Here is a 24,675-nt window from a genome sequence, read left to right on the forward strand (position 1 = left end):
GCAGTCTGGAGTAATGGCTTAGTCAACTCAATGAATAACCCATGGAGTCCAGGGGTATTCATTTACAGCTCTCCTTACCCATAGAACTTTGCATTTTTGGATTCAGTCAACCACAAAGTATTTTAAAAATTGCATATGTATCAAACATTTGCAGACTTTTTTGTCGTTATTCCCTAATACAGTATATAGCATTTATATTATGTTAGTGATAAGTGATCTAAAGTATACATGAGCATATGTCTGGATTGTGTATAATTACTATACCATTTTATATGAGAGATTGAACTCTCTTAGATTTTGCTATGTGCAGGGGTCTGGGGCCAGTTGGCTTGGATATCGTGGGATGACTGTAGTTGCTTTTATCCTTTTGTTGGAAAAGCAGCCATCCCCACGGGCTTGAGTGCTGCCCAGGTTACCAGGGCAGGCCCCAGCCTCCTCCTTGTAGATTGAGTGGCAGCTCCCAGCTCTGCTGGCATACCCCATCCTGCTGGTGTCCCATCTTGCGCAGAGCAGCCCAGTGGTCCCTAGGCCAGACTTAGCCCTGTGGTGGTGAAGCTTCTAGAATCAGGCCCCTGAGGTGCATGCTGGGATGAGGGTGCTGGGTGCAGGTATGGGTGCAGAGCCACTGGCAGCAGAACCTCCCACAGGCATGGGGGGGCTGTCTCCTGGTCATGGGGTCACTGCTGGTCACCGCGGGACCTCCCGCCCCCCTGCCTACGGCTGTGTGTCTCGGCCCCAGCACGTGGCTGCCCTGTTTCCCGGGGACGTGGACCGGCTGAGGAGGATGTCTGTGATCGAGGAAGGGGACTGCAAGCGCATCAACATGGCCCACCTGTGCGTGATTGGGTCCCACGCCGTCAACGGCGTGGCAAGGATCCACTCGGAGATCGTGAAGCAGACAGTGTGAGTGGGAGGGCGGCCCCGGGATGCGTGCTGCCCCCTTCTGAGACCCAGGCCCGCCTCCAGGGCTGCCTGCCGCACACACACCCCACACCGCCAACCCACTGTCCTCGTGGGGACGGCGAAGCTGCCCCGGCAGCCACCAAGTCACTGGACGTGCATTGCCAGCGAGTTGGCTGTCTGTCCATCGCCAATCGCTCCTCCTGTCTCCCTGCCTTCTTGGTGGGTTCAGACTGAGGCTCCATGCTCTGTGCCACGGAGCAGGTACCCCAGACACCATCCTGGGGCTGGGTGTGGGGGCCTGGGCAGCTGGAGGTCAGGGCTAGCTGCCATCCAGGAATTCCTTCTACTCTTCCTCCCTCACTGGGGAGAGAGCTCTGAGGGAGGGGCTCCTGTGTTCCGTGGCTGGGTCTGCTCTAATGCCACGGCAGACTCCTGAGGGTCACAGCTCATGCCACACCCCAGCAGCCGGATGCCAGGGGCCCCAAGGAGCTGGCCCCTCAGCCTCGCTGTTCCCACAGCTCTGCGCTCTGCTGAGAAGGCAGGAGAAATGCTGCCTCTGGGCCTCGCTGGGCTTCCTGGGGTGACCCTACGCTGTCTCTCTCCCTGGCTCACGGCAGCACCTCACCACTCCCCACCTTCTGTGTTTGCAGCTTTAAGGATTTTTATGAGCTGGAGCCGGAGAAGTTCCAGAACAAGACGAACGGGATCACGCCCCGGCGGTGGCTGCTGCTGTGCAACCCGGGGCTGGCAGATGTCATCGTGGAGGTGAGCTCCGAGCCCACCAGGACGCCGTGGACATGCAGGTCTCACTGGTGGCCGAGCTGGCGGGAACTTCATTCCCTGAAGTGTCCACCTGCAGTGGTCCCTGGATGGAGCGGGGTAGCAGGAGTCACCGGAGAGGCTGGGGGTTTGGCAGGCTGGCAGCAGAAGTGGGAGGGTCCTTGCGCCCATGTTGGTTTTGAAATGAGTGTGGGAGGGGGAGATGGCGCCCCCTTCAGGTGGAGGGGCTGGGGCTGGCTGGCCCAGGCTGTGGGTGTGGTGCATGATGGGTGTCCTAGTCAGGAGCCCTGGACCCAGGGACTGATGGTGGGGCGTGCCTTGGGGCCGATAGCTCAGTTGGCAGGACTTGGCTCTGCCACTGCAGAGTTGGCAGGCAGTGTCTCACTGTGGGGGTGGGACAGGGCCCCGCTGGAGACCACGGCTCTGTGCTGTGATGTCCTGAGAAGGGAGCGTCCTGAGAGCCTGAAGGGACCAGCAGATCCCGAGAGGCCAGCGTGGGTGTGAGACAGCAGGGGGACATCCTGGAGGAAGCCGAGGCCGCTGATGAGCTGAGCTGCCGCGCGTTCCCTCCTCCCGCAGAGAATTGGGGAGGCCTTCCTGACGGACCTGAGCCAGCTGAAGAAGCTGCTGCCCCTGGTCAGTGACGAGGCCTTCATCAGGGACGTGGCCAAGGTCAAGCAGGTAGGCCCACGGGGCCCCCGCCCTCCTTCCAGCAGCTGGAACATCAGTGGGCGCCCAGAGCTCACGGGGTCCTTACCCTCCTTGGTCCCCAGGAAAACAAGCTGAAGTTCTCCGCCTTGCTGGAGAAGCAGTACAAGGTGAAGATCAACCCCTCCTCCATGTTCGATGTGCACGTGAAGAGGATCCACGAGTACAAGCGGCAGCTGCTCAACTGCCTGCACATCATCACCCTGTACAACCGTGAGTGTGCCTGCGTGCGGGCCCGGGGCGCCAGCTTGGTGCAGGTGGAGGGACCTGGTACTTGTGGACCTGTGTGCAGCAGGCTGGGTGTGGAGCCGCCCTGTGGTGGCTGAGGGAGGCGCGTGGCAGGCCTGGGACTCCCCAGCCACACGGTTGTTCCTGGGCATCTGCACGTGAGACAGTCTGCCTTTCCCTGGGGGTGTTCCTGCGTGGCCGAGCGCCGTGCGTGGCCGAGGCCGGGCCCCTGTTGGTGGCCCTCCTCCATCACTGTAGTCATCGTGGAGTGTCTGCCTTCGTGTTGTGCCTGCCACTCCTGTGTGGTTTGCTGGCTTTAGACACTACTGCAAGAGTTAAGGCAGGCAGTAGGCGTGTGCTGTCTGCCTCATCTTCCCATGTATGTGTGCACGCACGTGTGTACATCACAGGCAGGGACTGTGGGAGCCACGTTTCCCGAGTTTGGCTTGTCACCCTGTGTCCCTCGAGGGTGGATATTGCTACAGCCACAGTATTGAGGCCACTTTGCTCGGTCTCACTGCCTTCACAACTGTGTATAAGTCACAGTCTTAGTCTGCTTTTTGTTGCTATGACCCAGAGACTGGGTACTTTATAAGGAAAGATGTATATTTGGCTCACAATTCTGTTGGCTGGAGTACGGTGCTGTGGGCCTGGCCGTGTCAGAACGTGGTGGCAAAATAAAGGGACTGGCTGCTTGCAGAGGGGACAGGCACCGGCACCCCTGTGACCTTGTGTTCTGCTGAGCCCTACCCTTTGATTTCACTACACTGAGGAGTGCGGTCCCAGCACAGGAAACCACAGGCAGCACCCAGCACATGGGTTAAACCCTCGAGTGTCTGTCAATCCTAGCATCCAGACCCAAGCAGCCCCCTGTGCTGGGAGTTTCTGGAATCGCAGGTGCCACGCCTCCTCTGAGCCCAAGGCAGCATGCCTCTGCTCCGTCAGGCGTCCTCCCCAGCTGGGCATGGAGGAGCAGGCCATCCCCTGTCCCTCTGTGAGGGACAGGCTCCGTGCAAGGTGGGGGGCTGTGGCTGTGCACCGGCCACCTGCATCGCGTGGACCCCAGCACTCACACAGCCACGCCCACCTGCCCAGCCTTGGTTACTGTGTGATGACACTGGGTCCCCGCAGCACTGGGCGAGGTGCTGGCTGCAGGTTTCACTCAAGTCTCTCCTGTCTGTCCTGCAGGAATAAAGAAAGACCCAGCCAGGACCTGTGTGCCCAGGACTGTTATGATCGGGGGCAAGGTGAGGTTACCTCCTTTTCACTGTTTTTTTGACATGCATGATGCCTGCATGTGATGGGCAGCCAGCACTCAGAGCATGTGCATGGAGTGCTGGCCATGGCCTGACCTGCAGGGGTCAGGGCGGGGGTGGGACTCTGATGACGTCATGGAACAGGACGAGGCTAGACAGGAACCTGCCTGTGCAGCTTATGGGAGTGGGGTCACCTGCAGGATTTCGTGGTGCGCATGGGGCCAGGAGCACACAGGGTGGCTGCAGCTGCTCCCTCAGCCCCTGGGAGCCCCCTTGCACCCACCTTGGTTCCTTTTTTCCGTGCCGCTGAGCCTCCCTTTTTTTTGTTGTTATTGTTGTTGTTGTTTGTTTGTTTGTTTTTTGACAGACAGAGTGGACAGGGAGAGAGAGAGACAGAGAAAAAGGTCTTCCTTTGCCGTTGGTTCACCCTCCAATGGCCGCCGCGGCCAGCGCACAGCACTGATCCGATGGCAGGAGCCAGGTGCTTCTCCTGGTCCCCCCTGGGGTGCAGGGCCCAAGGACCTGGGCCATCCTCCACTGCACTCCCGGGCCACAGCAGAGAGCTGGCCTGGAAGAGGGGCAACCGGGACAGAATCCGGCGCCCCGACCAGGACTGGAACCCGGTGTGCCGGCGCCGCAGGCGGAGGATTAGCCTAGTGAGCGCGGTGATGGCCAATAAATTCCTTTTTAAAAGGTAAAACTGTGGGCTGGCACCGCGGCTCACTAGGCTAATCCTCTGCGGCACCGGCACCCTGGTTCTAGTCCCAGTTGGGGCGCCGGATTCTGTCCTGGTTGCTCCTCTTCCAGTCCAGCTCTCTGCTGTGGCCCCGGAAGGCAGTGGAGGATGGCCCAAGCCCTTAGGCCCTGCACCCACATGGGAGACCAGGCGGAAGCACCTGGCTCCTGGTTTTGGATCGGTGCAGCGTGCCGGCCGCAGTGCGCTGGCCATAGCGGCCACTTGGGGGGTGAACCAATGGAAAAAGGAAGACCTTTCTTTCTGTCTCTCCCTCTCTGTCTAAACTCTGCCTGTCAAAAAAAAAAAAAAAAAAAAAAAAAAAAAGTAAAACTATGATCAGACCTGTGTTTTATAAAGAAAACATCTGAAACTTCCTTAGGAAAATTTCACACCTAGTTGAGAAGTGGGGAAAGCCTGTCACCCCATCCCCAGAGGCTGTGGAAGCACTCCGGGGTGACGCCCAGATGTCACAGCACTCCCTGTCCCATCCTCATCACCCCTTTTGGGAAAGCGTACTCTTGTCATCAGCAGCACCGCCCGGCACCACATCTGTCACCAGATACCCTCTCGGGCCGGGTGTCCTGCTGTCCCGTCCAGGTTACAAGGCTTTTCACATGTTCTTTTAGTTTTTATTTATCTATTTTCATTTTATTTGTAAGACAGGGAAGCAGAGAGAGCCAGACAGAGAGACCTTCCACCTGCTGGTTCACGCCATAAATGCCTGCAGTGGCTGACCTAGGCGCATGCGTGGCAGGGACCCCAAGTACTTGAGCCATTATGTGTGTTGCCTCCCAGAGTTCACATTAGCAGGAAGCTGGAATCAGAAGTGGAGTTGGGACTCGAACCCAGGCACTCTGAACATGGGACACAGGCATCCCAAGTGGCGTCTTAACCACTGCCCAAGGGGCCCCTGAAGTTACAAATATTTTTGAGTTTGTTTGAAAGATGGCTCCAGTGGGCCCTCCCATCGAGATTGGTCGATAGGTCTCTTAATTCTCATAAGGGTGTGTCTTCCCTTCCTGTCTCCTGCTTTTCTTCTTTGCACTTTATTATAGAAATTGGGTTTTCTGGCTTCCCCAGGTTGGCTTTTTCTGAGTGCATCCCTCTGGCATGTTCCATAGCTCTGTGTCCTGGGTTTGTTTTTTTTTAATCTTGTCATTTCTGTAAAAAACTGACTAGAATGAGGAAATCAAGAAGGAGTCGAGGCCGGTAGAGTCCATGAGTGAGGCGATGGTCGTGGGGAGCAAACAGGAGAGGCTGAGGCCCTCCTCCTCCTCCTCCCAACGCCTGCTGGCCGGGCAGCCCTGCTGGTTACCGGGATCTGTGAGGGGGGGAGCCGGGGCCGCGGGGGCAGCTGGTGCAGACTATGGCTGCCAGGCCCTCCGTGGAAGCCCCCAACCCCAGTGAAGCCTGCTCCTACTGAAAACCCTGAACCCCCACTCTCCTTCCAGGCCGCCCCTGGGTACCACATGGCCAAGATGATCATCAAGCTGGTCACGTCCATCGGTGATGTTGTCAATCACGACCCGATCGTGGGTGACAAGCTCAAGGTCATCTTCCTGGAGAACTACCGGGTGTCCTTGGCTGAGAAAGGTAGCTCTGGCCACCTGCCTGGGGTGGGGCTGGGCGTAGGCACTGCTGCTGGCCAGCCAGCTTCACTGTGCCCTGGTTGCCAGCCAGGGTAGGCATGAGGCACCTGCAGACACCTCACACACGGGTGGACTCGCTGGGCAGTCCCCAGCACCCCATGTCTCTGCTGGAGCCTGCCTTGGGCTCCCTGTCCCCACACTTCCCTCTCTCCCGCCTCTCAGCCGTGCCTGCCCCTGCTGGCCCCCTCCTCCAGGCAGTACATGCTCCTGGGAAGGGGGCCTTTCCCGCCCTTACACATGCTTGCTGCACCCCTCTGCTTTCGGGCTGTGTTGTCTATTTCCCAGACGCCAGCACCTGCCTCTGTTGGCCGGCACCTGGGGCATGGTGCTCCTCCCGGGAGGTTCTCAGGACTGGTTGGGGACGGGCTGGCTGGGAATGTGGGTGTTGCTGGCTGGTCCTTCCCTGGGCATTTTTCCAAATGGAGAGTCGGACTGCCCTTCCTGCTCCCAAAACCGCTTCCCCACCTTTATCTGGGGCTTCCCGACTCTGCTCCTGGTTAGAAGTGGCCTCGGGGCACCAGTCTGGGAGCCCCAGCATGGGGATTGGGGCCGGTCACGTTCTCTGCAGCTCCTTGGCCTGGCCGCAGCAATGCTGTCACCAGCTGGGCTGTGTTGCTGGGGCCCGGGAGCTCCCCGAGGCCTCAGCCCACAGCACCTGAGCTTCCTCCAGCTCTGGAGGCCCCTCCCTCCCCTCTTCCTTGAGCAGAGCCTGGGCTCTGGGCTCGCCTGGGAGCTGAGGGTGCTGAGAGCGGGTTGTCGAGCTACAGTGTGTTCCGGCACAGGTGGCCCGTCCTGAGGGACAGGTGCTGCGTCATCAGCTCAGGCAGCCCCCGCTTGGGAGGGGCTGCAGGGCCGTGGGGCCTGGCTGGCCGCGCGGGCTCTCTGTGGTGTGTACACAAGGGGCCCTTTCGGCTTTTCCCGTCTCCTGGTTTGTGAGTCCGGGTTCCTCTTGGAACGACCCAGGTATCCTCCTGAGATGATTGGGCAGGATGCCAGCGGCATGGCCATGGGAGGGAACCACATCACCAGCAAGCAGGAGCAGGGCCCTACTCAAAGTAGCTTAGCCTGGCCCCTGGAAGGTTCCAGAACAGATCTCCTTTGCCACCTGCAGGACAACGGGGGCAGATTTCCTCAGGAGTCTCTGTGTTGTATGCTGTGCTTCAGTCTGCTCTGATGAAGAACGGGAGCCTGATAGAGCCGGATGGCCGTGGCAGGAGCCAGAGGTGGTGGTGGCCTGGTCTCTTGATGCCCCTGGCCCTGGAGTGGGCCTGGTCGCTTTGGCCTGCAGTTAACCTGCTGGCCCCAGGATGGTGGTTCCTGTCCTGGAAACCCCGCCACGGGGAAAAGCAGCCCGGCCTGACCTGCCGCCCCGCCCTGCAGTGATCCCGGCTGCAGACCTGTCTCAGCAGATCTCCACCGCGGGCACCGAGGCATCCGGCACGGGCAACATGAAGTTCATGCTCAATGGGGCGCTCACCATCGGCACCATGGACGGAGCCAACGTGGAGATGGCCGAGGAGGCCGGGGCTGAGAACCTCTTCATCTTTGGCCTGCGGGTGGAGGACGTGGAGGCCCTGGACCGGAAGGGGTAGGAGCCCCTCCCTCCCATCCCCCTGGGGACTCAGTGTGCTCACTGGGGTGACCTGTCCCTTGCTGGGTGCCCAGCAGCTGGGTCCCAGGGAGGCTGCTTGGGAGGGAGCGCTGCTCCTCCCATGTGTCTTCACGGCCCAGACCGAGGGTTGCTCCTGTGGTGCAGGCCCTTGCCCTGGTGGGCCACTGCTGGGGAAGCCACTGCCCAGCGCCCAGGCAGGCTGTGGGCCACAGACCAGGCGCCTGGCCCAGACCAGGCCCCTCCATTGCCGGGAGCACTGGTTGGCGGTTGTTTGCTTGCCCACTGTCGGGGTTCCCTGGCCCGATTTGAGAAATATCTTTTTATTGTGGAATAGTTTTATGTTTGGAGAAAAGTTGCATAGACAATGAGAGGGGGCTCCTTCTCGTCCCAGCCCCCCCTGCCACGTCCATCTCACTAGGGTGGCACATCGTCGGGGTTCACCAGAATTCACCAGGTGGTAGTGGGCCTTGCAGCTCTCAGTCCACGGCCATGGGGCACCTGGTGGTGTTTGGTCCTCAGCTCCCCCTGGTCTCCTCTGTGCTGTGACAGTTTTCTGTCTCTCCTTGTCTTTCCCAACCTTGAAGTTCACAAGGAGTGATCGTGCTGGCGCAGTTCCGAGGGAGAATTAACGAGACGAGACAGCCTTGCTTAATTGACTCAAAGCCTTAGGGAATCTGCAAGACCTGGGACAGTAAACCCCCGGATGTCACCTACAAAGTCCAAACTGTGTCCTTGTCACCCGCCGCCTCTGCTCACGCCCCTCCCTCTTCCTCCAGATCCTGGTTCCGTCCTGGCTGGTTCACACTTGCTTCCTCCTCCACCTTCAAGGTGCAGCCGGTGTGTGTGGCTCAGCCTTAGCCCTCGGGGCCGCCACACCCTGCCAGGAGGCAGCAGTGCAGTGTGTTCCTGCCAACCCTGGCCCTTTGTAACCCTGCAGCTGCCCAACCTGCGTGTCCTTCCAGAGTGAAGCACATCACCACTCAAGCCAGCACCCCCTCGAGGCCTTGCAGCTGGGCGTGGCCAGCTGCCCCTTCACGGGGCACCGGGGGCTCTGGTGCCGCCAAGGCCTGTCCTGAGGCTGCCTGGCTGGGGGCGCCTGGTACTGAGCGGCCTGTCTCTGCAGGTACGTCGCCAAGGAGTACTACGAGCGCCTGCCCGAGCTGAGGCAGGCCGTGGACCAGATCCGTGGTGGCTTCTTTTCCCCCAAGGAGCCAGACTGCTTCAAGGATGTAGTTGACATGCTGATGTACCACGACAGGTGCGTTGGCCCCACCCTCCTGTTTTAGCCTCCCCAGGTGGCTGCCTGGGCCCCACCCCTGGGATACACAGGTGGGTTCTCCTTGTGGGCTGGGGCTCCTTGTTGACAGTGACAGCTGTGCCATCACGGGACCTCCTCTTCCGCGTGAGCCCACACTGCTGCACTGGACACAGCCTCAGATGCTGGCCGGGACAACCACAGCCAAAACCAGGGCCAGGTGTTGGCAGTGGTCCCTGGCTGTACCTTTGGGGCTCCTGGGGCAGCAGGGAGGGGGCAGACATCTGGCTGTGGGGATGGTTGTACTGGGCAAGCAGTGGTGTCCCCAGGAGGCCAGTGGAGGCAGAGCAGGGAGCTGGACAGGATGACCAGGAAACCTTGAGGGGACAGCAAGCAGGGCCGTGGAGATGTGGCCTGCGGGAAACGTGACTGTGACACTGTAAACTTGCACTGCAGTGTCTCAGTACAGCAGATAAGACCGGTTATCGTCTGGGTGTAGTCAGGTGAACAGTCTCGGTGCCTACTGCCTCTCCTGTTGGTAAAAGCCGGGTCTGGCGAATGCCGACATTGTCCCTCCCACCTCCAGTGGCCCATCACCCACACTGGCTTCCGTCAGGCCAGGCTGGGCCACAGGCAGCTGTCTGGGCTGACACCGGACCTGCTGAGCTCTGCGACAAAGGACGGACTTCTAAAACTGTGACGGCAGGGCAGCCCTGTCCCGAGGTCTCAGACCTGAGAACAGGTGTCAGGTCTGTCAGGCCCTGGGCGCTGCAGGCGAGCTGGTTGCCCCGGGAATACAGGTTCCTTAGAGACATGTTGGGTTGAGTGAAGCCTTTCTCTAAAACTGTGTCCCCACAATGTAAGCACTGCCACCCTGCCGCCCTGACCCAGCCCCCTGCGCCCATCCTCAGGTTCAAGGTATTTGCAGACTATGAGGCGTATATGCAGTGCCAGGCCCAGGTGGATCAGCTGTACCAGGTAAGGCTCATGGGCCTGCTGGGTGGGTGGAAAGCAGCTGGGCAGGCGGCGTACACTCACTGGATCAGACTGTTCGTCTCCCAAGCTGTGTTTGCAGGTTCTTGGCTGAGGGTGTGTGTGTGTGTGTGTGTGTGTGTGTGTGTGTGTGTTGGGAGGAAGGGTATGATCTCTCACTGGTCAGCCCCACTACTTCCTCTCTGGGGGATACAGCTTGTGGTGGCCAAGGACAGGAACCAGGGGCCCCGGGAACTGAGTGACCCTGCGGGAGTCTCTGAAGAGTCCATCTCTTCTCTCAGTCCTGGCTGGCCTCGAAAATTTTCTGACCCTTTGGGGAGACTCTGCTGGTGCCAGCTGTAGTCTGGGGGCAGCTGTGCCTGGCCAAAGCCCTGCGGGCACTGGAGCTGCCTGTAGCCAGTGTCCACCTTGGGGTGTTCCTGTCGGAGTTTGCCTTTCAAGGCCGCTTGTCCCTTCGGCCCAGTCGTTTGGTAGCATCAGTGAGCACACAATGGAACTTCCTCCCCCACCTGCCGGCTGGGGCTCGGAGCCCTCAGCCCTGCAGCATCAGACTCACCCCACATCCTCTCCCCCACAGAACCCCAAGGAGTGGACCAAGAAGGTCATTAAGAACATCGCCTGCTCAGGCAAGTTCTCCAGTGACCGCACCATCACCGAGTACGCGCGGGACATCTGGGGCGTGGAGCCCTCCGACCTGCAGATCCCGCCACCCAACATCCCCCGAGACTAGGCGCCCTCGTGGTTGGACCAACGGGCCTGTTTTGCTGAGTTTGCACCTGACGTTGGGTTTGCAGGCACTTGGCCAACAGCTGGTGGTCCCTGTTTTTCTCAGTGCTGTGTTTCTGGGAGGGGCCCTGGGGCCCGAGGGGCTGGGTTTGAGGAGCAGGGCAAGGACAGAAGGAGCTAGGGACGGTCTCCCAGTTTCCTGCCAAGGAAAGCAGAGTTCACAGCACAGGCAGGCGCACAGGCAGCCCCCACAGCTTCAGTCCACGGCCCCACAGAGGGTGGCAGGAGGGGGAGCTGCCCGCTGGGACCCCCCAAAACTTGCATGCATGTTGCTATGAGCTTACACCTTTAGTACTGAGCCGGTGGCCATGGTGAAGCCTGGGCCGGGTGGGCCCCTCCTCCCCATCCCAGCTCCATCCCGGCCCTTGCTGGGATGTTGTCCTCCAGGCATCATCACAACTCCCTGTCCTCTGCGCGCAGCGCGTGTGATGAGGAAGTAGGCCTGACCTTCGTAGCTCTCCTTGGTGCAAGTGGGTATCTAGGACATGAGACTTGCTTGTGGGGGGCTCTGAGGGGCAGGTTACCAGTGCCCAGCATCTTAGTGGCTGTGGTTAGGACAAGGCTGAGTGATGCAAGATTAGCTTGTTTTTTCCTTTTCAAAAGGAAATGAAGTTAGTCAAAGCCTTTTTTGCTTTAGCAACTGAAAACTACTTGGTCAGTTTCATGCCCAGCTGGAGGAGGGTCAGCTGTAGTCCCTGCGGTGGCCTCCTACACCTCCCACTGCCCGCCTGTGTCAGGGTTGCATTTCCTGTCGTATGGAGGAGGGCCAGTCTCCATTCTTCCCTTCCCACCAGTGCACGAGCCCGGGCTGGGGGAAGGGCCAGTTTCTACTCGTGGACAGTGGGCCTGGTGAGGTGGGGCGAGCCCCTCAGCTGTGCCTTCCCCAAAGCTGACATCAGCTGCAGCAAAGACCCACGTGGCCCAAGGGAGAGGGCCAGCGACAGGCTTCGGTCTGCACAGGGCTGGAGAAATCGGGCGGAGCATCCCGCAGAGGCTTCCGCCACCTTGCATGCTGGACCTGCGTGGGGAGGCTCTTCCCTCACGCTCAGGCCTGTGGGGCCTTCCAGGAAGGATTTGCTCCCGTATGCACATCACCAGGGCCCCTGGGTTCTTTCAGAGGGTGTGTCCTGGGCTTGTGATCACGTCCCCCTGCCAGTGGCTCCATGTTTGGGGCCACACTCCTGATGCTGACTGTGTGTGACTGCCACCCGACCCCCTTGCTGTTATTCCCCTGTGAGAAACAGATTAAACTTCTGTGCCCGTGGTGGGTTGATGTGTCTGCGTCTCACTGCACAGTGGAATGAGGCTCCTACAGGAAGTGGAGAGTTCAGGCCTGAGGCCCAAGGCCCTGGCTGTTCCCACGCAGGGACAGGCCCTGGGAATGGGCCCAAGTTCCTCCCCCTGTAACTGCGGCCTGGGCTGTTAACAGTGCCTCGTTCTAGGATTGGGAACGGGAAGTTCTTGTGGGCCTTACAGCCATGTGTGCCTGGGGTGGAGGACAGACGGTTCTGCGGGGACAGAGCCCACGTGCGCCCAGACTCCAGCTGTTCAGAAAGTTGTCACCCCCATCTGCCACTTGGGAATAAAAACGCATTCGCCTTTCTGCCATACGTTTTCCTAGTTCCTTGATGCACCCGCTGCTTCTGTCCCCGCTCCTGGCCCTGGGAGGCAGAACCTCCATGTTGTACATGAAACTGCGGGCCCAGCCAGAGCTCAGCGTCACCCAGAGCACCCGAGAACTGCAGGACCCTGGAGCAGGGGCTTCCCACACCCACCAGGACCACTTTGCTGGGGGCACCAAGATGGAGCCCTGGGAGGGGGGGCATACTCCCCAGGGTCTGTGGACCCCTGTCCTCTGGCTCCCAGGACAATGTGCAGCTGCAGAGTGGACAGCACAGCCCTTATCCTCAGAGCAGGTCCCCATACCTCTGTCACTTCCTGTGTTCGGGGACTCGTCCTGACCAGACTGATCTATAGTGCAGGTGTTTTCTGCTTGGACGGAGTAGTAAGCTAATCAGCCACCAGGGGTGGGCCGTGGAGCAGCTGTCAGCTGAGGGTGCTTCCAGCTCTGGCTGCCTGTGAGATGCCGGTGCGAACACTAAAGCTTGTGTCGTTGCTTTTACCTGAGTGGTGAGAGCACAGCTTCCATCCATCCCCTGATTCATGCCCCCAGATGTCTCCAAGAGCTGGGACTGGGCCCGGCCAGAGTCAGGAGCCTGGAACTCGGTCACAAGCGGGTGGCAGGGAGCCGCCAGCTGCTGCCTCCAGGGTGCGTGTCAGCAGGCAGCTGGATTTGGAAGCAGAACTGGGGCCGAAGCCAGGCCCTCTGACACTGGCTGCAGGTGAAGATGCTTAGCCAGACACGTGTCAGTCTCCAGCAGAGCAGGACAGACAAAAGGACGAGACAGAGGGCAGCTGAGCAGAGTCCTGGGTGCGCTTGTCTCTCCCAGAGGAGGGCTGTTCTGTGACCCATAAAGCCTCTGGCATGATGCCAGTTACATGGCGCTGCGGGGGAAGAATGTCTTCCAGCCATGGCCAGGCGGCACACTGGCTGCGGCAAGGATGAGACACTTGTTTTCTGCATCTGAGACTCTTACGGGCTGGCTCTGAGGTGCCTTGGAGGCGAGGACGCCTGCTGGCCGCTGGACCCTGCAGTCTGCAGCTGCAGCAGGAACCAGGGGACGGACAGTGGGAAGACCAAGGCCGGGAACAGAGTGGCTGCCCTGCACGTGCAGCGCAGCGCCTGCTGAGTGGGTGGGAGGTGTCCAGCCCCCCTGGTCGGGCATGAGCTGCACCTGAGGACGCCCACACCCATCTGCCTGCCCACAGCCAGGGAAGTGACACGGGTCCCAGCCCATTTCCGGAGAAGCCCCCCGCCCCCAGCCAGCCCTCTCTGCAGAGACCCCCTTTGCTGCTGCGATCAGCAGGGCAGGAAGCATCACTAGGGGACAGACCACCACCACGATTTTATTCTTAAATAAATGCTCAGTCTAAGGCCAGGTTAGGCGGACAGTTGGGTGGAATGGGAGAAGTGCGGGTCGCGGCTTCCCCGCTGTGGGTGAGCGGGCTGCCCAGGGGAATGGGGACCCCCAAGGAAGGCAAGCAGGTAGGAGGGCAGGAGGGGCCTCCGGGACCTTGAGTCCATTCTGCAGGTGCCGGAGACCTCATGGTGGTCCCAAGCCCCCAACCCGGTCCTGGCTGCACCATGTGACACTGCCTGCTTTGCTCTGGTTTGCCCAACAGCAGGCTGGGTGCAGCAACAGGGAGCCAGGGCTGCGTGCCGGCCAGCTGAGTTTCCCACACACGTTCCACGCTCCCGGCCACCTGCACGGGCTGGTGTCCAGTCCTCTCTCCAGGCGGGAGCTGGGCTCCTAGGTGCCTCCAGGTGCCAGGGTGTTGGGCTGCTGATGGCCGGGCAAGGGGCAGGGCAGAGGTCCTCATGCTTCCTTCACATGGCCAGCCTCAGTGCTGGCGGTCTGGGTCCCACTTCCCCAGGAATTCCCTAGGCCAGAAGGGGACAACCGTGAAGTCCATCACTGCACTCAGGCCCGAGGGCTGCCACCCCCCCACGCCCTCGGGGAGTCCACCTTGTGCAGGAGTAGAGGCAGGGTTGGAGCTGCCACTCTTTCTACACGTTGGGCCTGTGCTCTGGGCTTCACTTTTCCCATGGGGCCACATTACAGCCACAAAGCAAATGTGTTTCCTTTCCACCAGTGTCCCTGTGGCCAGAAATAGCAGCCCTCCTGAGGGGCTGTGGCTCTGCCTCCAAGGGAGAAATTCACAGGAGTATGTGCAGCTCATTGGGAGTCCAGTCAAGTGACCTGTCTCAGTCCCACGGGAAGAGACTGGCAATCTTGACCTACTTTTCAGGCCAGCAAAAGCGACCATCTCTGTTGAGAACAGCAGTGGCCTCCAAGTGGCCCAGTGTTCAGGGTCCCCGTACTGCCCAGCTGCCCCAGAAAGGTGCACACTCCCTTGTCCTGCACAGGGAGGTTCTGTGTCTCGCTCAAGGCCACACAGCCAGGTGGTGAACCTGGGGGTGGAGCCTGGTGGGGCCAAGCCCCCATCTGTCGTCCCCCTGCCAAGGCTTCACTGGGGCTTCCTTGGGGCTCTGCATCCAGGCCCAGATGGTTGTCCAGGGCCATCTGGTTTCCAACTCATGTCCTGCCCAAGATTCTGGCCAGTGCAAGGCAGCCAGGAGCACAGCCCTCTTTCACAAAGCAGTGGGGCACAAACAGGCTTGTTGAGGGGTGGGGGTAGGGAGGGTGGGGTGGCTGGCCCAAGGCCAAGGTCTCCTGTGTGCAGGGGTAGCAACCTGAGCTCATCAGGAGGGCAGTTAGGCCTGAGCCAGCAGCGGTGGGAATGTACAACCACTCTTGCACCTGTGTGGCTGAATGAGCTAGTGGTGTTAGTGCACACTCTGCTGGTGTGGGCCAGTACTACAGACAGGTCACCTGCTCTGTCTGATCATGGAACAGTCTGGGGGTGAGAGGGGGAGAGATTTCTCCCAGGCTCCTCCGTGGTGGAAGTAGCAGCCTCCTGGATCTGTCACTGTGCCCCACCATGCCACCTGCTGCACGCCGAGAGACTGTCTCACCTCAGTATCCGTGGAAGCTCAGGGCTCTTGTAGATGTACTTGTGCCTGTAGCCAAGGTCTGAATGAAAGGGGATAAACTGAACTTTGAAGTCTCGGAAGCTTCGCGATGGTGCTGCAATGTTGTAGAGCTGGAGGGAGGGAGACGTGGGTCAGAGCTGATATGGTGATGTGGCACAAAGAACACCAAACGGCAGCCCAAACTCTCCCGTGCACTGCTGCCGCTACAGCCTGTCCAGGGGTTGTACGGGCAGGAGCTGGCCCCAGTCCTGGCTCCTCACTCCTCTCATGGCCCTCGTGCCTCCCTGGCTGCCCCTTCCTCACAGGAGTGGCTGGGCATGAGGTATGGCAGGTGTACAGGCTGAGCTGTGTGTCCCGGGTCGGGGCCAGTCTACAGGCTCAGGACTTGTCCCAGCTTAGTCCCCTGCTTCCGCCTCTGGGGTGACCAGGGCTATGTGGGTCGGAGTGATGTGCGTTAGGAAGCATGGCTTCGTCCTCTGTGCCTTGCGCAGCCTAACGGCATGTGCAGAAGCAGAAGCCGCCAGCGAGGCCTGGCACCCCCCGCCCAGGCTCACCCAGTCCCTCGCCATGGCCAGCACCCAGATGGCACTCTCTCCTCACCCTTCACCACACAGCTAATCTAATCCTGCGTCCAGCAGCAGTGTCAAGGCTGATTCAGCACCATGGGGTGCTGAGGCCCCACGGACAACATGGTACTCTGCTGGCAGTGCGATCCCGGAGGCAAGAAAACAGACTGGCAGTCTCTGTGTCCATCCACACAGCCCCACCCAGGGGTCAGGCCTGCACCCAGCCCTGCTGCCAGACCCGCCTGTGTGTGTGTGGGACCCACCTTTCTGCCGAGCTGGAAGGGCACGACTGGGTCGTCCTCGGCGTGCAGGATGAGCAGGGGACAGGAGATGTGCTTCACACTGTGGGGAGGGGGGCTCCGCTGAGACCCGGGCAGGGCAGGCTGCCCTCAGTCAGGGTCTGCGTACAGTCTCACTAAAGAACTAAAAGCTAGTTTCTTTGCTGTTTCTCTCCATATCTATTCCAAGCACCAGTCAACCTAGAGATCAATTCATTCACCAAACTTTGGCCCCTGTGTGTTTTCTGAAAACGAGAAATGATTATTCTTGCCAGTAGACATGTTCTTTGTAAGTTTATAAACAGGGAGTGGACGTGTGGCCTAGTGGTTAAGGTGCTTCTTGGCATGCAACTCCCAGCCAGCTTCCTGCTAATGCAGACCCTAGGAGGCAGTGGTGATAGCTAAAGTAACTGGGGTTCCTGCCACCCACATAGGTGGAGGACCTGTGGCTCCGGTTCTGGCCCCTGTGGACATGTGGGAGTGAACCAGCAGAAGGGAGTTCTCTGTGTCTCTCTGCTTCTCAAAAAAAAAAAATAAATAAATAAATAAATCTAAAATAACAACATTAGTGCAAATGAGGTTACTGTGAACCTGCTGGTAACAAACACCAGTACCCTCTAATTTCTCTTGGAAGATTGCTCCAGCTCTGATGAGTTACATTAAAACTTTTCACAGGCTCAATACACACAACCCCCTTCAGCACATCACTGAGTACCAGGACAAACCACAGGACAGGGCTGGACATGGTGGGACTTCCTGCTCAGGCCCTCACTGGGTGGCCACCACAGTCATCTCCATCCTTATCCCTATAGGTCTGTGAGCTCCTGTGGGGAGTTCATGGCCCACGGATGCCCAAGCCCCTGTGCAGGCTGCATGGCTGCCAGCCACACGCACCACACACTCTCCCTACATGGGGCAGGGTGTTGATGTGTGCGTCCACTTGACCCGAGGCTTCTGAAGAAAGCAGCAAATGTTCAGAGTGGAACTTGCCCACCTGAATTCGGGAGGGTCTCCTGCCCACGAAGCCAGCCCTGACTTCCAGAAATGGGAGGGCTGGCATCCCCTGGGGATGGGGCCCTGAGGTCACCCATACGCCATCTTGCTTAGCTGGGAGGGTCAGGGCCAAGGATGGCTTCTTGAGCCACAGTAACTCACTTTAAAAAAAAAAAAAAAAAAAAAAGACTGATTCATTTATTTGAAAGGCAGAATGGCAGACAGAAGAGATCTTCTATCTACTGGTTCACCTGCCAGGTCTGGGTCAGGCAGAAGCCAGGATCCAGGAGCTCCATCCTGGTCTCCCATACAGGTTGCAGAGGCCCAGGTACTTGGGCCATCTTGCACTACTTTCCCAGGCACGTTAGCAGTGAGCTGGATCAAAAGTGGAGCAGCTGAGACTTGAACAGGCACTCTGATGCGGGATGCTGGCATCCGTGCCGTGGCTTAACCTGCTGTGCCACAATGCTGGTCCCTCACTTCTGTTTAAGAAGACACTCAGTTTACTCATAATTCTTTAAGTTCCAAAACATTTAGAAGTGAATTGTTTTGCTTATAACATTTGCAAAAAGTTTAATTTGCTCTATTTTTATTTTTTATTTATTTTTTATTTTTTGACAGGCAGAGTGGACAGTGAGAGAGAGAGACAGAGAGAAAGGTCTTCCTTTGCCATTGGTTCACCCTCCAATGGCTGCTGCGGCCGGTGCACTGCAGCCGGCGCACCGCGCTGATCCAATGGCAGGAGTCAGGTACTTATCCTGGTCTCCCATGGGGTGCAGGGCCCAAGCACCTGGGCCATCCTCCACTGCACTCCCTGGCCACAGCAGAGAGCTGGCCTGGAAGAGGGGCAACCTGGACAGAATCCGGCGCCCCGACCGGGACTAGAACCCGGTGTGCCGGCACCGCAAGGCGGAGGATTAGCCTAGTGAGCCGCGGCGCCGGCTCTATTTTTATTTTTAAAACCCAAACACATACTTGAAGGGGAAGAATACTCCATGTTTTCATATTCTTTCCAAAGTTTTGGGTTTTAAATGTTAAATGAATATTAAGTGTTTTTTTCCTTTCTTTTTTGAAAAAAACCTAAATTCATGAAATAAAAGAATATCACAAAGATGACGACTGGCAACAGAACCTCAAAGTGGCTTAGAGACAGTGCTTAACTATAACTTTTGGTTTACCTACCAGAAATATTTTTAATAATAAACTTTAGAACAACTTTGTGATGTTCATCAAATGGCTGAAGCAAACACTTAAGATGGTTGTTTCATTAGCTGTGTAGGAGTTCTGGTTTTCACAGATATAATGACTGTATACACAAAAATCATGGGCCTTAATGTAACTTTAATTCTTTACAAATTCCTTCCTCCTTCTCCACTTTCCCCGTTAGAAATCTGTCAGAGAACAGTGGTGGGGACCCTGGATCCCACCCTGTGTGGCCCAGCCTGGGGGCTGCCCGCGTTCTCTGGCAGAGTACTCACTTTTCGTCATTTGCAAATTTAATTCCGCTGCTGGTAATGGGATCAAGGAAGAACCAGTCAAAGCCAGGGAAGTAGCGATATATCTGGAGACAAGATGGAGACAGTTTTCAGAAGCATTAAAGAAAGCGTCCACCCAGAATCACAGGTCAGGGGGCTCAGACAGGTTAACTCTGGGGGTTAGAAAGTATTACTGTCAGCACAGCTGTGCTGGGCACCTGCCACCCAGCTCTGTCCCAGCTTTGCCGCTGGGCATGGGAGACTCACAGCCCAGGCCCCACAGGCTGGTCTGGGCCGGGTGCCTGCCAGACAGGGCTCCCGCCTCTCCAAAGCACAGCTAGCATCTAGCTCAGAAACCCGACTGCCCAGGACTCCACAGGGCCACCACCCCTGAGAAGTCGGGGGAGCATAGTCAGTTTTCTCACACAATTTCAGAGAAGAGCAATGCCGATAGAAGACGACAAAATAAAGGCTGTTCTGTTCTGCCACAGAGCAACAGGAGACCAGGGTGGGTGCACTGACACAGCGTACCCAGGACACAGGGCCGTGGGAAGGCGTGAATGGCTCCAAGGCTTCAGTCCTGGCTATGAGGGTGAGAGCTGGGGGCGGGGAATGCCCCATCTGATTCCCGACCAGGGCTCACCTGGGCTTCCCCTCAAGCTACCACTGGGAGGCCCGATTCCACAGGATACACAGAGCCTGGTTCCCAGGGACTGTCCAGTATACAGAGAGCTGTGAGCACCCATGGGCTTCCAAGGAGGGAGCCAGGACAGCAGTTGCTGTCTTGGTGAGCCCTGTGGCAACCACATCACGCTGGCCATAGCGCCACTGGGCCACTGTGCCCCACGGGTCACCATGCCACGTGGGCATGGCCTCTCATGAGTCTAGCCCCTCCTGGACACCCACCCGAGGGGCGCCCATCCCCTGGCTACCAAGTGGCAAGGTTTTCAGGCAGTTCTGCAGGCAGGCTGGGTCTGGCACTAGGATTTGTTTAAAATAAAACTGCTGTCATTATTTTTATCCTGTACTTACTTATAGCCATTTTATAAACATTTTATAAGCATTAATAGTGCAAATACATATTTCATATATAATATATATGAACATTTTTATGTAATACATAAATATTAATGGTGAAGATAAAGTGATGTTTAATGAAATCTGTACTTGCCACTGAAAATGGGTGGCTCTTTGCTTCTTCGCGGATATTAGTGAATGGAGATTCTAAAATGAGGGCATCTGGAGGCGTCTCTAGAAAAACACAGAAATGACAGGGACCAGTGAGACGGGCAAGAAGCCAGTGACCCAGAAGCCCGGGTGCAGGCTCTGCAGGAGGAGCTTCACTCGGGACAGTGAGGTCAGGGTGCAGCTCCTCCGGCCAGGAACCCACCTCCGCGGGCCCCCCACTGCCGCCAGCCAGGCACAGGAGGTGCCTTGGGGTGCTTCTGCAGATGCCTGGGTGGGGAGGGCAGGCTTGGGTCAGCGCCGGGTGTCCTGCCCAACAGGAGTCTCCGGCAGGGGCTGGCTGCGTGAGTACTATAGACGCTAAGTGCAAGGGCCCAGCACAACCCCCTTACCTCGCTCACACAGGCGCCGCACCAGATTTGTCGCCACTCTGGGAAGAAAAAATACAGTTCAGCTGAACGTGAGAAAAAATGTTTTAAACCGAAGTGCTGAGAAGCTGTGGGATATGTGGGGCCCCTGGTGGGGTGGGGTTTCAGGCAGGGGGTGAAAGAGGGAGTAAGATGCCCCCAGGGACCAGGAGCTGAGCCTGGCTCCCCTTAGACACGGTGACACTGACAGCCACGCTCTTGTCCCCATCTCCAGTCCCCAGGGTCCTCCTGGAGGTTGCTCCTTGCCTCCCCCCCACCCCCATTTCTGGTTGTTGTGGGCACTGTAGACAGACAGGAAGACAGTGTGCTAGGGCTGCCCCACCAGCTGGGGGTGGTGGTGGGGTCTGCCTGTATCTTTCCTAAAGGTGGTGGCCTTTGGCATGTGCCAGGCCTGGGGGTCTCCTGCTGTCCCAGGGTGACACTGCTGTCAACACTTGGTGGGTCCCCTGCACACAGCCACAGAGGATCTCCTGGAGCACACTGCCTGCTCTTCCCACATGGGGCAGCTGTGGGACTGTATCCCTGGGAGGAGCAAGAGGTTAGCAAGCACCAGGCCACTGTGCCCAAAGGAAAAGGTGGCAGAGAAGGGTGGCTGCTGAGGGGCGCAGCACCTGCGACCTGGGCAACAACGGCTCCTGTAAGGAGCTCTCTGTGGCAGAGGACACTCAGCGACCACTCCCTGTTCTCCTATGCCCCTTGTGGACTGAACGTGGGTTAAGTGGGTTAAGTGGCCGAGCTGCTTACAAACACCCCTGGCTTGCATGTGTGGACTCTGTGGCCAGCACACACATGCCAGGGTCAGGGAAGGTGAAGCCCAATCCACTGTAGGACACACGCACTCCCCACTTGTGCCCTGTAGACCCCTCCTGGGGGCATAGCCTCCCCCAGAAGCATTCACCTCCAAATCTGTGGCCCACACGTGTCGTGGGTCACTTCTGGGCATGAGGAGTTAAGGCAGCTCATGCCCTCGGTGGTCTCCTGTGCCGCTGCACCCCCACCATGGGAACAGGGACAAGGCATGCTGGGACTGAGCGTGTCATGGGCCCAGGGGCAGGCAGGGCACCTGGAGGTCCCAGACTCTCTTCCCATCCTGGGCTGCACAGTGCCCATGGAGACCTGCCGCTGCTAGAGGCCGCTTCCTGCTGTGAACTCTTACCCGGTGCCCAGGGAATGGCCCCAGATATACACAGGGTTGTCACCGCTTCTTGCTTTGATCCAGTCAAAAACGTGGAGTGCGTCGTAGGTCATGCCTCGCTCGGACGGCGTCCCCACCGAGTCCCCCCAGCCTGGCGGGAACAGCAGGAGGAGGAAGTCAGATGTGGTTTAGGGAATCGGGGGGGTCACGGCCCAGAGGCCTGCCCCTGAAGCATCTGTGCTCCCACCAGGGCCCAGCAGCAGAGTGGGCAGTGGCGGAGGGCAAGCAGCGGCCTTCCTTCCCCCGCCGGCACCCTCCCCTGCCCCTCACTGGGTAGACAAAAAGTCAAGGTCTCCTGCCCCGGTCACTCTAAGTGGGTGGGCTGCACATTTGATGAGTGAGAAGCAGGATGGCCAAGTCAGCAAAATGCACCACAGAACCGCAGACGCGTGCCTGCCAGAGCCTGCACAGCACCAGCAGCTTCAGGGCTCTCGCTGGCCAGGCTGGACAGGCCCAGTCCCCGCAGCCCAGACCGCAGGGCCCACAGAAGGGTCGGGACGAGCAGTGGGGGCTCAGGATGCTCTGGGGAAGCACGGAGGAGATTTCAGGCTCAAAGTAACTCAGATCCTCCCCAAAGGCCCCTCTCAGCAATCCCCAGCAAAGGTCAAGTGTGATTGTCTTTCTGGCGGCTCAGCAGTGAGTCATCAGCAAATGATCTGAAAGCCCTGCAAGTCAGAAGAGCTGGTTGTGCTGCATAAGCAAAGCCCACGTTAGTGCAGCGGGGCTGGCTGCTCCCCCCAGAAACTGGAGCAGGAGCGGGGGAGGGAGCGATGTATTAGAACAGGCCCAGGGAACACAGAGACAGAGACACACAGAGATAGAGTGTGTGTGTTGGGGGGAGACAGAGGTTGGGGTAAAGACACACACAGAGAAAATAGAGACAGAGATAGAGGCAGGTGCAAAGACACACAGGCAAGGGGTACGGGGGCAGAGACAGAGAGACACACACAGAGTCAGAGGCAGGCAAGGTGATCTCTTGTACCCTGTGGAAAGACAGACACTCAACAAGAACTGAGCACTTCTAGTGCCTGTGGGATTTTGTTTCCCGACAGAAGTGTGGGGAGGTGAATGGCACCCTTAGGCCTCTGATATGCAGGAGGAATGGACATTGGGACGAGAGGGTGGACTATGTTCCACAACTCTCTTCTATAAAAGAGCCATTCTCATGGTCAGCAGAGTGGGGGCCCTCCCACAGACGCCCGTGCCCTAATCTCTGGCAACTATGAATATGCTGGGTCACGTGGGGGCTGGACCACCTGGGTGGGCCCAAAGCAACCCCAGAGTGTTCACAGTGTTCAAGAGTAACACCACCTGAGCCTCAGCGGGCCTCTGCAGGCTCAGAACCTGGAAGGGCCGGGGACGAGGGAGGTGGGCGCCTCCAGGACCTGGGAAAGGAGATGCTTTCCGGAAGCTCCTGCAGGAACGCAGCTAACACCTGCATTTCAGCCCAAGTGGCTACAGGTTTTTGACTTTCTGACCTCCAGAATGACAAGAAAATAAACCTGTGGAGCCTGCGTTGTGGCAAAGTGGGTAAAGCTGCCAGCTGCAGTGCTGGCATTCCCATACAGGTGCCGGTTCCAGTCCCGGCTGCTCCACTTCTGACCCAGCTCTTTGCCACGGCCTGGGAAAGCAGTGAAAGATGGCCCAAGTGCTTAGGCCTCTGCATCCGCGTGGGAGACCTGGAAGAAGCTCCAGGCTCCTGGCTTCGGATCAGCCCAGCTCCAGCCATTGCGGCCATCTGGGGAATGAACCAGTAGATGGAGGACTTCTCTCTCTGTGTCTCTACCTCTACCTCTCTATAACTGTGCCTTTCAAATAAAGAGGCTAAGTTTGTGGCAATCTGACACAGCCAGCCAGAGGAGAAGAACACACCCCTGATGTGACGCCAACACCCGCCAGAGTCCCCCTCCAGAAGGTCAAGGTGGACAGCTGAGCAGCCTTCATCATCCCTTCAGTGTCCAGGCGAGGACTGTAGGATGTTCCTTCCCACAGCTGCTCACAGCGGACACACAGTGCCCTCCTGCTGCTCAGGGTGGGATGCTCCCGGTGTTCAGCAAGCTGCAGGTTCTCCATCTATCAGTGGCAAGCCTGATTCATTCCAGAAAGAAGGCAGGATGGGGCCGGCGCTATGGCGTAGCGGGTAAAGCTGCCAACTGTGGTGCCGGCATCCCATATGTGCGCCAGTTTGAGACCCAGCTGCTCCACTTCTGATCCAGCTCTCTGCTATGGCCTGGGAAAGCAGTAGAAGATGGCCCAAGTCCTTGGGCCCCTGCACCCGCATGGGAGACCTGGAAGGAGCTCCTGGATCCCGGCTTTGGAACAGCCCAGCTCTGGCCGTTGCGGCCGTTTGGAGTGAACCAGCAGATACAAGACCTCTCTCTCTCTGCCTCTCTGTAACTCTGACTTTCAAGCAAATAAATGCATCTTTTAAAAAAAAAAAAAGGAAGAAAGAAAGAAGGCAGGCTGAGGGGCAGAGAAATCTCTCTCTCCGTTTCCCTAATTTCAACAAAGCAAGCTCTGCTGAACATAAAACATGCCTGATGTCCAGCTTCAGGGAGCGTCTTAGTCCACTGAAGACAACAGGCAGTATTCTCACAGAGGGCATGTGTTGCGAGGGGCTCCAGGAGCTGGTGCCACCCCTGTAAGGAGTGACTCCCAGGTGTTCACCATCAGGTGCCATGTCAGGAAATCCTGCACTCAAGACCAGCCTCAGGAGAGACCCACTGCCTTCCCCACCCCTGGACGCAGCTGCCATCGCCACAGGGCCGCACATGGCAAAAGCTGCGAGGTTTGCTTCAAGCCTGTTAGAGTGAGGAGCCTGCAGAGGTGGAAGTGAGCTCAATACAAGTAAAGGAAGAAAAAAAAAAAAAAAACTCACCTCTGTAGTCAAAGGTGACCACATGGTAACCAAGGGAACTCAGAACCTGCAACGTCAAAAAGAAACATCTCTGGGGACAGATCCGAGCATGTCAGATTGCAGGCGACTTGCCTGGGCCTATACCCAGATTCCTGTCTTTAGCACTGCTCATAGTAG

The 24,675-nt window shown here is 58.1% G+C and overlaps 2 protein-coding genes across 3 annotated transcripts in view; one reads left to right on the forward strand and one right to left on the reverse strand.

Moving 5' to 3' along the window:
- Positions 1–12,170, forward strand: part of PYGB (glycogen phosphorylase B) — a 44,235-nt gene extending 32,065 nt beyond the window's left edge. Inside the window, exons 11-20 of the mRNA XM_051834445.3 lie at positions 740–903; positions 1,554–1,668; positions 2,263–2,364; positions 2,457–2,604; positions 3,808–3,866; positions 6,063–6,204; positions 7,641–7,848; positions 8,996–9,130; positions 10,039–10,105; positions 10,698–12,170. Of these exons, the coding sequence (XP_051690405.1) occupies positions 740–903; positions 1,554–1,668; positions 2,263–2,364; positions 2,457–2,604; positions 3,808–3,866; positions 6,063–6,204; positions 7,641–7,848; positions 8,996–9,130; positions 10,039–10,105; positions 10,698–10,850 (1,293 nt within the window). The 3' untranslated portion in view covers positions 10,851–12,170. The remainder of the gene's footprint in view (positions 1–739; positions 904–1,553; positions 1,669–2,262; positions 2,365–2,456; positions 2,605–3,807; positions 3,867–6,062; positions 6,205–7,640; positions 7,849–8,995; positions 9,131–10,038; positions 10,106–10,697) is intronic.
- Positions 12,171–13,857: 1,687 nt separating this feature from the next.
- Positions 13,858–24,675, reverse strand: part of ABHD12 (abhydrolase domain containing 12, lysophospholipase) — a 90,333-nt gene continuing 79,515 nt past the window's right edge. For both annotated transcript variants that reach the window (XM_008275443.5, XM_089307395.1), the window contains exons 6-13: positions 24,520–24,565; positions 21,603–21,732; positions 20,411–20,448; positions 20,005–20,084; positions 18,837–18,919; positions 16,351–16,429; positions 15,504–15,631; positions 13,858–14,408 (exon numbers count right to left, since the gene is read on the reverse strand). In XM_008275443.5, the coding sequence (XP_008273665.3) occupies positions 14,369–14,408; positions 15,504–15,631; positions 16,351–16,429; positions 18,837–18,919; positions 20,005–20,084; positions 20,411–20,448; positions 21,603–21,732; positions 24,520–24,565 (624 nt within the window). In that variant the 3' untranslated portion in view covers positions 13,858–14,368. The remainder of the gene's footprint in view (positions 14,409–15,503; positions 15,632–16,350; positions 16,430–18,836; positions 18,920–20,004; positions 20,085–20,410; positions 20,449–21,602; positions 21,733–24,519; positions 24,566–24,675) is intronic.

This window comes from Oryctolagus cuniculus, chromosome 11, assembly GCF_051225735.1.
Source record: "Oryctolagus cuniculus isolate XC-2025 breed Fujian yellow rabbit chromosome 11, ASM5122573v1, whole genome shotgun sequence".
NCBI lineage: Eukaryota > Metazoa > Chordata > Mammalia > Lagomorpha > Leporidae > Oryctolagus > Oryctolagus cuniculus.